Below are 16,492 nucleotides of genomic sequence, written 5' to 3'. Positions count from 1 at the left end.
AAAAAAGCCTTTAAGGCAATCAATAGCAAAAGAAACTCAAAAATACCAAATTCCATACAATCTATCTGGAGTTTACAGACAGTATGAACTGTTGTAAAACAGCCAGCTTAAGCAACAAAATCTAGAGTGCAGCAGCACACAACAAATCTAAGCTAAATCAAACTCGCGCACAATAAATGTCGACTTATAGGATGTAGCAAGCCTGGTAAAAATGGCTCCAGTAGCAAGGCAGAAGCCACTGTTAAGAATGTCTACAACAGCTACTAGTTCTATGTAGAGGCAACCACAACGGTTTGACAAAGGCGGCAAGTAATGGAACGGTGCACTGTTGCTTGCATAGTGCCCAGAAATGGCGTTTCTCGGCACCCGAAACAGTTCGCCATTTCCGAAACCAGAAATGCCGTTTCAGATAGGCAAAAATAAATAAATAAATAAATAAATAAAATTGGGTTTTGTGCTTTTGCAGTGCCTCTGGAATTTATCCAAGGAAACATATATATAGAGCAGCAATGTAAGAGCTTGTAGACACCAATGCTCAGCTATAGAAGTAAAAGTACCAGCACACACACACACCCGCCTCAACCACCAAGTAAGAAGTTAGAACCCCATCGGCGGTTGAACAGTTTTTGCTCTCCCTCTCCATCCTCTCCTCTTGCTCTCCTCTCATCCTACAACCCCTCTCTCAGCCCGCTGTTGGAATATGGAAGAAAGAACTAGAACTAGAAACTAGAAATGAAATGACAAGACTGAAAGACAAGAAATACCTTGAGAAGAGTGTAGACAAGACACAAGCTAGACTGATAGATTACAATGATGTGACCCATTGAATATATGGGCCAAAGTACAAGACATAAAGCAAGAGTGCTTATGGGATAATTGTAGAAGTGCCACATGGCACACACTCAAGACATAAAGACTAGACTTAGACTTAGACTTAGACTTAGACAAAGGTAGACTAGGAAATAGTACACTTAGTGTGCACTTAACTCCAACACCCGCTGCCCCTCCTCCTTGCTCTCCTCTCTAGAATATCCTCCTTGCTCTCCTCAGCCTTGCCCTCTCCTCTCCCCTCCTCCTTGCTCTCCTCTCCAACCTCTCCTTCTTGCTCTCCTCAGCCGTTGCCCTCTTCTCCTTGCTCTCCTCAGCCCTTGCCCTCTCCTCTCCTCCTTGTTGTCCTCTCAGGCCTTGTTGTATGACATGTATTAATAATACTTACATATATAACATATATTTTATTAACCTTAAAAACCGAAACTCCGTTTCCACCGTTTCTTCTGGTGCCCGAAACTCCGAAACACCGTTTCCGTTTCCCTGTTTCCGAAACTCGAACTATAAAGTAGCTGACCAACTAAGCAAATCCCAACTAAGAGAGACTTAGGTAATACCAGCTTTAGAAGTAGTCACCAACTACAAGGAACTCTTGAGGGAGTGGTAGGCATCATACATAGACTGTAGAGCTGAAATAAAATGAAAGCACAAGTCATAATAATAAGTAGCTCTAGTGTAGGACTATGAGGACTACTAGTCCTAGAGTCATACACTGAGACTAAGGGGACTAAATGTCCAAAAATACCTAGAACTAGGAGTACTAGGCCTACAAGGCCATACAAGGGAATAACTCTAACATGCACAAATCTAGAAAAAGATCGCGGCAACACTGACAACTTGAAAACCCTCTTGGAACAACTAGCCAAATAGTCTGGGAGCAACTTAAAGGAAGTCTGGGACACCGGAACAAAGTCCTTGGGCTAGCACACAAGTTAGCTAAGCAAATACTCACGACATAACAAGTTTTGTAAAGATTCTTTTTTTCCATATATAAAACAACAACTATTAGTTAATAGAGGTTTCCTAGATCCTTAAGGGTCTCAAATACAATTAGTTTTGAAAACCCTCTTGGAACAACTAGCCAAATAGTCTGGGAGCAACTTAAAGGAAGTCTGGGACACCGGAACAAAGTCCTTGGCTAGCACACAAGTTAGCTAAGCAAATACTCACGACATAACAAGTTTTGTAAAGATTGTTTTTTTCCATATATAAAACAACAACTATTAGTTAATAGAGGTTTCCTAGATCCTTAAGGGTCTCAAATACAATTTAATACAATCACATCATATCATATCTCTCTCCCTGACACACACACATGATCACCAACCAGCTGACCAAGCACATACTTACAACTTAGGAATTGTCAAATTTTGTATGAGATTGATGTGAAGAGCTATTATTGTTTCTATAGTAATTTCTAGTCCACAGGTCTTGCAGGGTCTCAAGACGACTCTAATACAATGTTATCATATCATACCTCTTGGGGAGATAGACAATGGCACTTACCAGGGCAAACATTATTTCTTGAAGACCATAGAGAAGGAGAAATGGACAAGGACGGGCTACCTAGCCTGATCACCAGCAACATCATATTATTGGCTTCATTCCTCAGCAATGCTAGCCTTCACAGAGCCATTGTCTACTAGGATTATTTCCTCTATCCTCCACCGCGACAGGTAGCCCTCATCTCTTGATGGCATACAGAGGATCTAACACCTAGTTAGGCAAGTTTGAAACGAGGTCGTTCCGCACTATACTAAAGGAAAATAGGGGAGGCTCAGTAAACAACAATGCCCTCACACAAATACGTAGGTAGGATGCACAATGAATTTCAATGATTGCACCAAATTAAAAAATGAACCAGTTGTCGCCAAACACACAACAAACTTTATACATAGCAAACCCTGGCTAAGGAAGTTATAAGAAGTGAGGAAAATAATAAAAAGCCTTTTTACCTTGGTGGGTTTCCCTTCACCATCATATGCAGTTTTGCATGGTGGTCCTCTGATTTCTTTTTCCAGTTCCTCTTGCCTTGGTGCTAGATCTTCAATATTAACCTACAATAAAAGGAATCGCATCAATACCAAATGATATACACATCTAATAAGGACATGTACAACCTTCCATTTCTTTGCAATGTCTTTAGCATCATATACCTAGACGAATCCAGGAACATTCCCAAACTCATCCTCTAAAAACACAACATAGTGCAGTTTCTATCTCACGAGAGTCACTCATAAGATTGAGAACCATAAACTCCATCATGCATAGCACGGACTAGCTACTATGACATCCCCACTGACGTCATCAGTGCCCAACAGTGGGTGTAGACCATAGTATAAAAGTATGCTCTCACACATACAAATCCACACACCCACACATACTTGAGCATCCATTTATACAAAAACTTTGTACTGAGTTTCTGTCGGCACTCCGGAGGTGAAGGGCAAACTCAGCCATAACGAAGGCTAGCACTAAAGGAGAAGGCTAATCAAAAAGTAGTCCAAATCTCTTCATTCAAGCTACAACTGCTTGTGAAGTCTAAACGATTTCATTTTAGTCTCTCCCTAACGAGCATCTAAATCTAAATCTAGCTGGTAGGGCAACGCACCATTTAAGATAGAAAGAATTATCGCAATACCAACAGGCCGCAACCTGGACGAAAACTTCACAAGGTGAAATTTGCATGTCCGCTAATACGGCAGAAGCATATACCTAGACGAATCCAGGAACATTCCCAAACTCATCCTCTAAAAACACAACATAGTGCAGTTTCTATCTCACGCGAGTCACTCATAAGATTGAGAACCATAAACTCCATCATGCATAGCAAGGACTAGCTACTATGACATCCCCACTGACGTCATCAATGCCCAACAATAATGGGTGTAGACCATAGTATAAAAGTATGCTCTCACACATACAAATCCACACACCCACACATACTTGAGCATCCATTTATACAAAGTCTTTGTACTGAGTTTCTGTCGGCACTCCGGACGTGAAGGGCAAACTCAGCCATGACGAAGGCTAGCACTAAAGGAGAAGGCTAATCAAAAAGTAGTCCAAATCTCTTCATTCAAGCTACAACTGCTTGTGAAGCCTAAACGATTTCATTTTAGTCTCTCCCAAACGAGCATCTAAATCTAAATCTAGCTGGTAGGGCAACGCACCATTTAAGATCGAAAGAATTATCGCAATACCAACAGGCCGCAACTTGGACGAAACTTCACAAGGTGAAATCTGCATGTCCGCTAATACGACAGAAGCATATACCTAGACGAATCCAGGAACATTCCCAAGCTCATCCTCTAAAAACACAACATAGTGCAGTTTCTATCTCACGAGAGTCACTCATAAGATTGAGAACCATAAACTCCATCATGCATAGCAGGGACTAGCTACTATGACATTCCCACTGACGTCATCAGTGCCCAACAGTGGGTGTAGACCATAGTATAAAAGTATGCTCTCACACATACAAATCCACACACCCACACATACTTGAGCATCCATTTATACAAAGTCTTTGTACTGAGTTTCTGTCGGCACTCCGGAGGTGAAGGGCAAACTCAACCATGATGAAGGCTAGCACTAAAGGAGAAGGCTAATCAAAAAGTAGTCCAAATCTCTTCATTCAAGTCTTTAGCATCACCTTAACATGGATGGAAAGAAACAAAAAAGAGAAAGTGATGATCGTCTAGGAAATGAATATATAAGGCTAAGATGAATATAAAAGACTGAGATCAATTTAGAAGGCTTCTTAAATCTACATAACTTAATAATTCATTATCCACTTGTGCCCTCCAACCCACAGTCTCTACAAATGAAAGACACTAGCGCAAAGAATAACTAGTCTTCGACTCATCTGGATCGATCTGACAATTAAAAACATATAAAGACTTATCAGAATTACACGATAAACACAAATAAAACATATGAGACCTTCAGAAAGCAGGAAGTTCATACTCAATATAGTTTGACATATACATTGCATGGACTTCATGTTATGCACCAAGCATGATTAAAAATGAGAAAATGTGCCTCATTGTACAAGTCAAGTCTGATCCTTATGCAATTTTGCCAATATAAGCTAATTACCCATTTGAAGGTCTTTGCAAAGTTTTATTACCATCAAACATACCGATGCACAGTTTTTTGGCAATTATGTACCATGAATGGTTAAAAATGAGGAAATATGCCTCTCCCGCCATACAAGTTGTGTAAGGGCCTATTTCATTTGAAGATCTTTGCAACGTTTCATGACCATTGAAAACATAGAGGTCTGGTAAAAGCACATCAATAAGCTAAGGAGGGGCAAGGCTTGACTGAAGGGGTGGCGAGGCTGAGCGGAAGGGCAGGAGCATGGATAGGCTAAGCAAAGCTGAGTAACAAGGACTAAACGCTGGCCAGGCTGAGTGGAATGGGTAGGGCTAAGCAAAAAGGCTCGGAGTGGGCAGGACTGAGTGGGGTGGCGGGGTCACAGGCAGATCGGAGAGCAACAGAGGAAGTTCGGAGATCAACACAGTCAATTATGGAAGTACATTTAAATACATTGTTCCATGCAAAAAGAATTCACCTCTTGGCCTTTTCCAAGAGAAAACTAGCAAGCAAGCATTGTTCTTTGGCAAAGCAAGTCAAGGGTACCACCCCAAACATTACGAGTTTAAGAGGCTAGATAGCACCATTGCAGCTAGCCCATAGGACGTCCACCGAGATTTATAGATCATTGCTTGGCACTACTTCACAACCGCACAAATATTTCGCAGCCAAGGAGGAGGTTTGGAGAAGTACGAGGAGAGTGCTCACAAAGGAGATGAGGGTCCTATGAGGCCTTTCACAATTGATGAGCTCGAGAGAGCGATTATAGCAAGCTTATGAGCTCATGCATTCTCATAGCTTTTCAAGACGTCATGGAGATAGGAATATGCCAGATAGACTTTCAAAGGGGCTGATTCACCTTATTCTAAGGGCAGCTAAGATGGGTTTGAGATTTCACAGTGGAGGCTCATTATCTTGCTTGGATCTGCTTTCAAGATCCTAGCTAAGGCCATCAGCCTAAGATATGCCACTTTCTTACCAAACATTATACAGCCCATCCACACAAGCTTTATACAGGACTGAGCATTTAAGATAACATATTTACTTTTTGGGAGGCCACAGCTTTGGCATAGTCCTACCAAAACATTTATTTGTTTTGCTTCTTGATTTTAAGAAGGCCTATGATAGGGTGGATTGGGAGTTTCTTAAAGGGACTCTAGACAAGATGGGCTACCTAAGACAATGGATAATAGCGGTGTCGGTACTCCTCAACACACAGCAAAATTTTAGTCAATGGAGAGCAAAGGGACAACTTTTATATAGCCAGATGAGTGAGATAGGGATGTCCCTTGGCCCCTCTACTTTTTCTATTTATTGCAAAGGCTATGAGCAGCTTTCTGAGAAACAGAGGCATGAATAATTGTGGCATCAAGATGCCCACTACAGCTTTGGAGGAGCTTCTTATGCAACGTTTATAAATGATACAACATTGTATCTTGATAAAGGGATAGAGAACTAGTAACTCTCTTGGTACTGGCTGCTCTAGAGGATCCCTGCATGCTCGCCCAAATGGCCATCAGAGTGTGTACAGTGTCAGACCAAATAGTGGCCATAGTCTCGGAAGGGTGAACTTGGATACCCTCCATCACTGTACACCTGGATCTCCAAATATGCCAAGCTACAATGCTAGCCAAAATCTCCCAAGATGTGTCTACAGGGGCATTGTTATGCTCAAGTCGAGGTAACATGACCTCGGAAGGGTCAGTCGGCATTTTCCTTTAAAGGATCAATGTTTGTATTATATTTGTTTGGGCTTCATGTAAATGATCAAAAAGGAATAAAGGTCAAGGTCCTTGGTGAGGGTGATATGGCACTAGACTAGGTGGATCTAAGACTAAAGGGACCTAAATGCATTAAATGTGCCTAGGGGCAAATGGTTTCATAGATATCCCAAGAGAGGGGTAAATGATGCATTAAGGAAGGACCCTAATTTGTAGACATGTGGCATACTAGATCCATCTAGGGAATTTTGGGGCTTGGTGGAATTTAGTAGGCAGGAGCTTCACGTAACGGTTGATTTGGCTAAGAGCTTGCTACCACCGAGGTTGGCTGGGAGGAAAATTGAGGTGCCTATGCCCGTGAATCAAGAACCAGTTAGGAGATTAGCAGATTTTCGCGTGCAATTTGGTATCAGAGCGTTCAGGTTGATCACGAGAAGTGGAGTTAGAACTCTGGCTTTTAATATCCACGTTAGGTGATGAGGGGTAGCGCTGATGAGCAGCGCACGACCAAAGTTACTGTGTGTTTACGGACGTCATCACAGCGCTGGTCACGGAACTAGCTGTCACAGGATGGTTGAGTTCACGTAAGCTGTTGACGAGTTGAAGGTGAGGTAGCCAGCAGAGTTACGCACGTTATGGTGAACAGCTAGCCGGACAAAGACCACGCTGGTATTACTCTTACTTTATTGCAGAGCAATTTTGGAGAGTAGTTAAGCCCAAGTCTTGTGCCTTCGTCGTGACGGTGAACTGCTACGCAGAGTGGAAGCAGAAAGATCGAAGGGATTGCTACGTCAGATATACAGCAAGCTTGGTTGTATTTCAAGGAATTGGAACGCTTGCGGAGAACTCAGGACGCTGTCATATCGAAGATCAACAAAATTCACCTAAAAGTTATCGCAGACTGCTCTAGAAACAGCTGAGAAGTATGCAGAGAAGCTTTGGATTAAGCTCCGTGCTCTATATGCTGAATCAAAACTCTGTGCAGAGGATGAGGACAGTCGCACGTTAATAATTTAGTTAGTACTGAAGGCTGTGGGAGGGGGGGGCGTTCGAATCATGGGTCAATTGCTGTGCGAAGCCCGTGAGTTACAATAGTTACGTCATAAATGCAGACTTGGAGTGGACTACAGGGACTAGTTGATCTCTTCATGCAGCAAGAATTATAACCAGGGAGCTCTCTATGCCTTCTAAGTTTTGTTGGAGATTATGCTTGTTTATTTGCCTCCGTGTTTGAGTCAATTTGGATTGTAGAAGTTTTCCCTAGTACAAGGAAAAGTGGGTTTGGTTACAGTGTGATATATGCTTTGTTAGCTGTAAAGTTGGAAGTTGGACTTTCGATTTGTAATTACAGTTTCAAGCGGTGTTTTATTTATTTATTTATTTTTATTTTTATTTTTTTTTTAAAACAAACACACACATCCATCGACCTAAATGGAAGTAGAAGAAGAAGCCTCCAGGATGGATCCCGTAGAGTCGGGAGTCCAGCCGACCCCGCAGGTGTCGCGCCCAGCAGGTCATACACTATCTGGCAGAATTGCAATGTTAGAGGATGCATTGCAACATATTTTAGCGCAGCAGTTACAAACACATGTAGCACAATCTGAGCTTAGGAAAATGGTACATAGTATGTCTGCCATACCATCTCGTGTGGAGAAAGGTAAATCTCCAATGGAACCGAAGTCCAGTGTTCGTACGGTCGAGCCTAGGAGGGCTAAGGTGCCTAATATTGCCAATTGTAGGCCAGAAAAGTATTCTGGTCGGATGTCTGACCGTAGTTCCGATATCATTGACACCTGGTTGCACAAATGGGACGAGGCCTTCGCCATTTGTGAAATCAGGAATGATATGAAGAAAATCTGCGAGGCCACCCATATGTTTAATGAGGCAGCGGATAGGTGGTGGATAAAACAACAAAAAGATGGAGTAGCATCCACTACTTGGGAGGGGTTTAAAAAGGAATTTAGAAAACACTTCCTACCTCCTGCCGAAGCATCCCGAGCTTGGGATCAGAATCGAAACCTTCGTCAGAGAAATTTATCAATGGCGGAATACACTGATAAGTTCAGAGAAAGTGTAATGAAGGTTGATGAACCCCTACCTCAGTCAATCCAAGTAAAAGATTTTATCTTTGGATTGAATGATCGAATCAAGATGGAAGTTTGAACTAAGTATGCGAACACACTAGATGAAGCAATTGCCATAGCCCTGAACTATGAGCATGCAAAAGGGAACAGACCAATTGGGTTTGTGCAGGTTAGGACTCAGTATGGGTATCCGAAGAAAACTGGGTTTAAGAAGAAATGGATTAGCAAAGGGAGTGCCTCACAGCCTAGTAATCAAGCCAAGCAGGCGAAACCAGTTGAGACTCCTAAATCAAGTACCACCATTGGAATGAAAAGAAAAGTCACACCACTGGCAGCCCGGGCTTGGTCAAAGTCTTCTTTGAACGTAGAGCAAAGGGAAAAAGCGAGAAGAGAAGGCTTGTGTTTTGGATGCCTTCAGTCTCATCAGTGGAAAGATTGTCCACGAAACAAAGATCGTCGGATGGCTGAGATGGTGGTCTCGGAATGCGACATGGAAATGGAGGGAAGTCCCAGAGCAAAACAGCTGCAGATTCAGCTAGCGAGATCTTCTCAAAGGTCAGTACCTTTTTTGTTATCTGTGTCTGTTGCTAAGTTAGTAACTAGTGCACCTAATAATATCCTGTCAAAGCCCGCAGCAATGGGATATATAGCCTTTAATGATACAGAGTTAATTAAGATGAAAGGGCAAGTAGCTAATCATGATGTCATGTGTTGTTTGACTCAGCGTCAACGCACAATGTAATTAACTCCAAGCTCGTAAAGAGGCTGAAACTAAAGACTAGCCCATCTGACTATGCATATACAGTCAGAATGACAGATGGAAGTTCAACTGAAGTATGGGACCAAAGGGTTACCCAGTTGGAGCTTCGAATTCAGGACTATGCTAAGAAGCTTGATTTTGAAATGACTAAGCTTGCTCATGCAGACATAGCCCTAGGTGAGGCTTAGCATTCTAGGAAGAATCTAGCCATAGATTGAAAAAAGCACATTTAACAATTCAAGATGAATGATGTGCTGTATGTCTTACGACGTGAAAAAGATATACCTCAAGGATCGTTGGTTTCTGTGATGGAAATTCGAAAAGCTCAAGAAGAGTTTTTGTTTCTTTGTACAGCATCGGTAGAGCCGGTTGATGATTCTTCGGCTAGCACTAATGTTGCCCAAAATAGAGAGATGGCCAAGCTGGCTGATCAAATAGCAGAGGAGTTCTATGATCGTTTTAGGGATGAGCTACCTTATGGGTTATCTCCAGAGCGGAATGTTCAGCATAAGATTAAACTAATCCCGGAGGCAGAACCTGTAAATAGACCTCCCTATAGGTTGAGTTGTACCGAAGAGGCGGAGGTGGGAAGACAACTGGAAGAATACCTCAAGTTCGGGCACATTCAACCAAGTTTCTCACCTTTTGCTTCGCCAGTGATATTAAAGAAGAAGAAAGATGATACTTTTCGTCTCTATATAGATTACAGAGCATTGAATAATATCACTATTAAGCATAGGTATCCGATGGCTCGAATCCATGATTTGCTAGATGCATTACATGGGGCCGTAATTTTCGGTAAGATAGATCTTAAGTGTGGCTACCATCAAATCCGTATTAGAGCCGAGGATGTGCATAAAACCGCTTTTAGAAGTAGGTTTGGACATTATGAGTTTTTGGTAATGCCCTTTGGACTTACCAATGCTCCAGCTACATTCATCATGCTTATGAACGATTTACTACGTCCGTATATCGAAAAGTTTGTAGTACATTTTATTGACGATATTCTGGTATTCAGTAAGAGTATTACTGAGCATTATGAACACTTAAGAATAGTGTTCAGTACTTTGAGGAAAGCCAGTCTTTATGTAAATAAAAAGAAAACTATAATGTGTATGGTAAGACTTGAATATTTAGGATTCATAATTACTCCTGAGGGGGTAGAAATGGATCCAAAGAAAGTCGCTGCGATACTGACTTGGCCAATCCCTCAGAGTTTGACCGCTTTGCGATCATTCTTGGGATTTGTCAAATTTTATCGAAGGCATATCAAAGGATATTCCGAAATAGTATCGCCATTGACTGATCTGACCTCAGATAAAGTACCTTTTATATGGGGACAGAATCAACAGGAAAGTTTTAACACCATAAAACAAGCTGTGGTTTCAGGACCGGTGTTAAAAATAGTTCATCCCCAGAAACTGTTTTTCCTTGAAACCGATGCAAGTGGCATTGCGGTAGTAGTTCTCCTCCAAGAGGGAAGGCCAGTAGCCTTTGAAAGCAAGAAGCTTTCTCCCTCTCAACGAAATTGGCCAACTCATGAGTTGAGTTGTATGCTGTTGTCCATGCTCTGAAAACATGGAGACGTTATTCGTATGGGTCAGAGTTTTATGTTGATGTTGATCACGATACTCTGAAACATTTTTGTAAACAACCTGACTTGAGAGGCCGCCAAGCTAGGTGGGCAGAACTCATGCAGGAGTTTAATTTGACGATTTTGTTGAAAATGGGAAGAAGGTGAGAGACACATGATTGGAGACGAGCTGAGGCATGAACTGATGTGGATTGATAGATGGGTTAAATCACAGCAAGTACATAGCCTCTTTTATAGGCTGGGCAAGCCTTATCTTCCCACACAGACACCTCATAGATGAGGTCACAGACAAGAGAATCTAGATCCTATAATTTAGGTGAGGAATCACATCCATCACATGAGGTGGCACAAGTCGCCTCAAGACTCTTCACACTCACACAACTATAGGACACTCCTAGGACTCTAGGACCACGGACACTAGGACCACACACACTAGGACTCCGTAGGACCACGCACACTAGGACCACACACACTAGGACTCCGATTCCAGCAACCCCCCTTCGGAGCTAGGGTGAGAAATTATGACATCATCCAGACTGTGCATCCCAGGCAATCTCAGAGGCTAACAGCTGAGCATATTTCAGAGGTTGAACCAAGCACTCTCATGGCTTAGGTGTCAACGTGATCAGAGACTCAAATCTGAGCATGGATGCATGACCAACTCATAGGTCTAGGGAGTACACCCGCATCCTCGAACTCGGCCAGGCCTGATAAAGGAAAGACACAACAACCCCCCTGTCTCCTAACTGGGTACATGGAAATAAGTGGAGCCTTTTATAGGACAAGCCACACAAAATGACAAATTATTACATCATTTTAGGGGGACTACCCAAGGCAGAGTACCTAACACACATGACTCTAGAAAGCCCACACTTCATCTATCACCTCATGGAGGGATAGACCAGAAATAGCAGCAGTGCAGGCTTGTTCCTCAGGTCCAGAAGGTGTAGCTTCATCGTCTTCGTCCTCGCTCTGCTCCGCAACCAGATTGGCATGTTCTTTGGCTTGTACCTTTGCCATTTTCTTGAAGCAACGATCCTCTGGATGGCCAAGTTTCTGACAGTAATAACATTTAAGAGGTTTTCCGTTCTTCTTGGGCTTATTCTTGAGAAAGAATGCTTTGCCAGATTCGAATGAAGATTCTTCTTTCTCTGTAAGCCTACGGTCCTCATCAATGAGATGAGCTACCATATCCTTAAAGCTCATATTGCGGCTGACTCTTAGGACAGCAAGGATCTCATTGTACTTGGAAATGTCTTCAATACTGGAGAGAAGTACAGCAACTTGATCATCATCTTTAACAATGGCTCGGATGGCAGATAATTGTTGGAGAATTGACCCAAGATTGCTCAAGTGTTCATTGAGGGTTTCAGTTTCCTTCATCTTGAGCTTGAAGAGTTTTTGTTTGAGAAATACTTTGGAATTATTGATCTTATTTCTCTAACTTTTCCCAAACGTCGTTTGTTGTCTTATCAAAATCCACATGGTGGATAAGGTTGTCAGCTAAAGCTAGGACAATGATAGCAATTGCTTTATCATTTTGGTTCTCCCACCAACTGGTTCTAGCATCATCACCTTGGGGTTTTGGCTCCTTGCCATTGGTGATATTCCATATGCCTTCTCGCATAAGAAGAAGCCGGAGTTTTGTCTGCCAAGTTGGGAAATTGCTCCCTGAGAATTTCTCGATGAACGAGGAGTTTTTTATGCTATCCATTGGTGGGAAGGTCTTAGCTGTTATTACAGCCAGTGTCTAAATCCCCTACAATGTTTACTCAAATTTCAAGAAAATCCCAAATTTTACATGGTAGAAGCTTCAATTATGCCAAAGGAAGACATAGGACAGAAAAGCCCTAAATTTTTGGGTTAGGGTTGCTGCAAAAATTAGGGTTTGCAGAAAATTGGGGCTTTTCAAAATTTCCTAGAGCATAGTGTTCTAGCAACACTAGGGGAGCTTCAGATCATAAAATCCCCAACAAATTCACCCAAAATGAGGCAAAAATCTTCAAAAACGCAGAATATCTCAGAGGGACTGTTTGCTAGTCAATGGAGAGGCATAGGTCCGGGCTGATACGGGCTCTTGTACACTGATGCTGAGGCTAAAGAGCAATCGATGATGAGGCTTGGGTAGGTAATTACGAAGAAGATCAGAATCTAGACTCCAACTTGCAAATTAGGTAATTACGAACTGGGTAGTTTGCACAGGAAAGCGTGGTAAGAATGCAAACGCAGAGCAGCCACGTAGAAAACCTTTGCCTACCTGGCGACCTGTACTCAGGAGATCAGCCCAAGAGATACGCAGCGGAAGTGATGCAACTTCAAAGGATATGTCGGGCAGGTTACGAGTTGTTGCGCTCAACCAGAGATGGGGAGTTACGGTAGTACTCAGGATGCAGCGCCTGTCATGCGGGCGCCTATGTGCTCTGATGGTGGGTGCTGCAGATCCGCACGGACCTTCCTTGCTAAGGCTCGGGGTGTAGGGTTGAATGGCGACTGTTGCAGGAGCAGCACCGTGGGCAGAGAGGTGCAGCGTAGAGCAACGAACCAGGCATGTTGTGCGAGCAGATGACGAGCAAAGGAGCGGGTAGGAGATCCGCAGCAGAAGAGTGGCGCAGCAGAAGAGTGGTGCAGCGGAGGAGATAGTGGGCAAGAGGAATGCCATCACGCAGGAGCTTCAACGTGGCTCTGATACCAACTGTTGAAAATGGGGAGAAGGTGAGAGACACATGATTGGAGACGAGCTGAGGCATGAACTGATGTGGATTGATAGATGGGTTAAATCACAGCAAGTACATAGCCTCTTTTATAGGCTGGGCAAGCCTTATCTTCCCACACAGACACCTCATAGATGAGGTCACACAGAAGAGAATCTAGATCCTATAATTTAGGTGAGGAATCACATCTACCACATGAGGTGGCACAAGTGGCCTCAAGACTCTTCACACACACAACTATAGGACACTCCTAGGACTCTAGGACCACGCATACTAGGACCACACACACTAGGACTCCGTAGGACCACGCACACTAGGACCACACACACTAGGACTCCGATTCCAACAGATTCGGTACCGAAGAGGGAAGGATAATAAAGTTGCTCATGCGTTGTCACACATTATGCATAATATGAGTTTCGCGGTATTAGAGAGTGCTCTAATGACCGAGATTAGAGAAACTCAAAAGGTGGACGAGTTCGTCCAGAGCCTTTGGCCTAAGGCTCATGTGTTCAAACCCGGGGAAAAGGATGACCTGGCATCCAGAAAAGGCCAAACTTATGCAAGATATGCCATAAGTGATGGTATGTTGAAAAGAAATGGCAAGGTAGTAGTACCTAATCAGAATGATCTCAGGCAGAGAGTCATTCAACAATGCCATGATAGCCCATGTGCGGGACATCCAGGAGTCGAGAAGACATATCATCTCGTGAGACAGGATTTCTTTTGGCCAAAGATGAAAAAGCATATTCATGAATATGTTGTTTTTCGGGCATTTCCATGGACTTTATTATAGGTCTGCCTACGACACAAGGTGGATATGATTCTATCCTTGTGGTGGTTGATCGTCTTACCAAGATGGCTCACTTCATTCCAATTAGAGAGTCTGTTAGTGCCCCGCAAATGGCGGATTTGTTTATTAGACATATATTTCGTTTGCATGGATTACCTAAATCCATAGTATCAGACAGAGATGTCAAATTTACCGGTCATTTTTGAACTGCGGTATTTGAGACACTAAGGATTGAGTTGGGAATGAGTAGTGGGGATCATCCAGAAACGGATGGTCAGACGGAAAGAATCAACCAAATTATAAAGGATATGCTTAGAGCATATGTATCATTGAGGCAACATACATGGGACAAGTGGTTGCCTACAATGATAGAAAACATTCCTCTACAGAGTTCAGTCCGTTTGAGCTGAACTATGGTTATAGGCTAGCGAATCCAACTATAGTTTGAATACCTCAGAAAGTGCTTAGTGCCGCAAACTTTGTGGTTCAGATGCGGGAGATGCTAGCACTTGCGAGAGCTAACATCCGCCAAGCTATGGATAGAGCTAAGGCGTATGCGGATGAAAACTGATCCGCTAGAGAATTTGAGGAAGGAGAAAAAGTTTTTCTCAAAGTTCCTTCGCACTCTAAGTCTTTGACTGCAGGAGAGTCTGCTAAGTTATCACCTCGATATTGTGGGCCATGGTTAATTCTAAAAAGAATAGGCAAGGTAGCCTATAAATTAGAATTGCCACAGGGTTGTAAGTGTTGGGGTAAAGGCACATTGCCACCCCTTTATTAAAGATAGGACACCTATGACTGTCTTAAGACAGTCATAGGGTAAAACCTAATCCTAATAAAACTAATGAGTTTGTGGTGTGGCTCATCACTTCACACCCGCATCTTTGGTGTCTACTCTCTCTCTGACTCTCTCCCCCTTGTGCTTCTCACTCTTCCTTCTCTCTCAACTGGTATTAGAGCCAACCTCCCAGCCTCTCTTCCCTTCTACTCCTGCCTACCATCCCCTCTAACCCCCTCGGGACTTGTGCCCTTGGCATTGCACAAGCAGCTAGGGCTGCAGCGCGGGACAGGGCTGCAGCGCGGGACAGGGCTGCAGCGCAGGGCACCAGCAGGTGGCAGCGCAGGGCACCAGCAGGCGGCAGCGCGGGCACCAGCAGACCGCGCAGGGGGCAGCGCGGGCACCAGCAGGGCGACAGCGCGGGCCAGCAGGGTGGCGGCGCCGAGCAGCGCCACTAGCTGCACAGCAGCAGCTAGCTGCTGCTAGCTATTACAGCCTTCGGGCTTTCGTACAGGGCGGCGTGTACGGTCGTACGGACACCGTACTGTCGACCGTACCGTACGGACCGCCGTACATATGGCGACAGGGAGGTGTCTTTTTTCGATTGGGAGCAGCGTCAGGAACCGCCGTACGTCAGGGATCTGCATCAAGGAAAATCTTTTTCTCGAAATTTTTTTTCTGTACCCTGCACAGGTACAGCAGGTACATTTGTACCCTACACAGATACAAAGGTACAAAAGTACAACAGGTACATCAGTTTTTCTTTGGGGGTGAAAAGAAAGGAAAGAGAGCACTCTGCTCTTCATTCAGGATCATCTTTCAGTTCTCAAAACTGTGTTTTCTTGAAAGTACAGCAAGTACCTTCATCTCCCTCGTGCTTGAGGTGAACAGAACCACAGTGTGTGGTTGATTGCACAGTTATCTGTTTTCGTGAAGGAAATGCCTTGATTTTGCAGAGGACTTTTATGCTTTTACTGGGTTTGAATCTCAGTTTACGGGTGAGCAGATCATAGGGCTTTTGCCTGGCAGTTGATGCTTTGTATGCCTTGAGGTAGTGTGGTGCCAGAGAGCACACATTTGTCTCGATTTCCGCAGCGTGGAGGTGACATTTTCATGCAGGTC

At 43.5% G+C, this 16,492-nt stretch overlaps 1 protein-coding gene across 5 annotated transcripts in view; it reads right to left on the bottom strand.

Annotated features, from left to right (window-relative positions):
- The window catches only part of EDD1 (glycine-tRNA ligase), a 226,263-nt gene that overhangs the window by 115,911 nt on the left and 93,860 nt on the right, over positions 1–16,492 (bottom strand). For all 5 annotated transcript variants that reach the window (XR_015541639.1, XM_087379990.1, XM_087379989.1 and 2 more), the window contains one exon: positions 2,784–2,885. Coding sequence is in view for 4 of the 5 variants with exons in the window: in XM_087379990.1 (XP_087236116.1) it covers positions 2,784–2,885 (102 nt within the window). In the remaining variant the exon portion in view is untranslated. The remainder of the gene's footprint in view (positions 1–2,783; positions 2,886–16,492) is intronic.

The sequence above is a fragment of the Dipteris shenzhenensis genome, chromosome 10 (assembly GCF_047967505.1).
Source record: "Dipteris shenzhenensis isolate YYH24624 ecotype China chromosome 10, Dip_SZ_1.0, whole genome shotgun sequence".
NCBI lineage: Eukaryota > Viridiplantae > Streptophyta > Polypodiopsida > Gleicheniales > Dipteridaceae > Dipteris > Dipteris shenzhenensis.
This window is presented reverse-complemented; position numbering and strand designations above follow the sequence as displayed.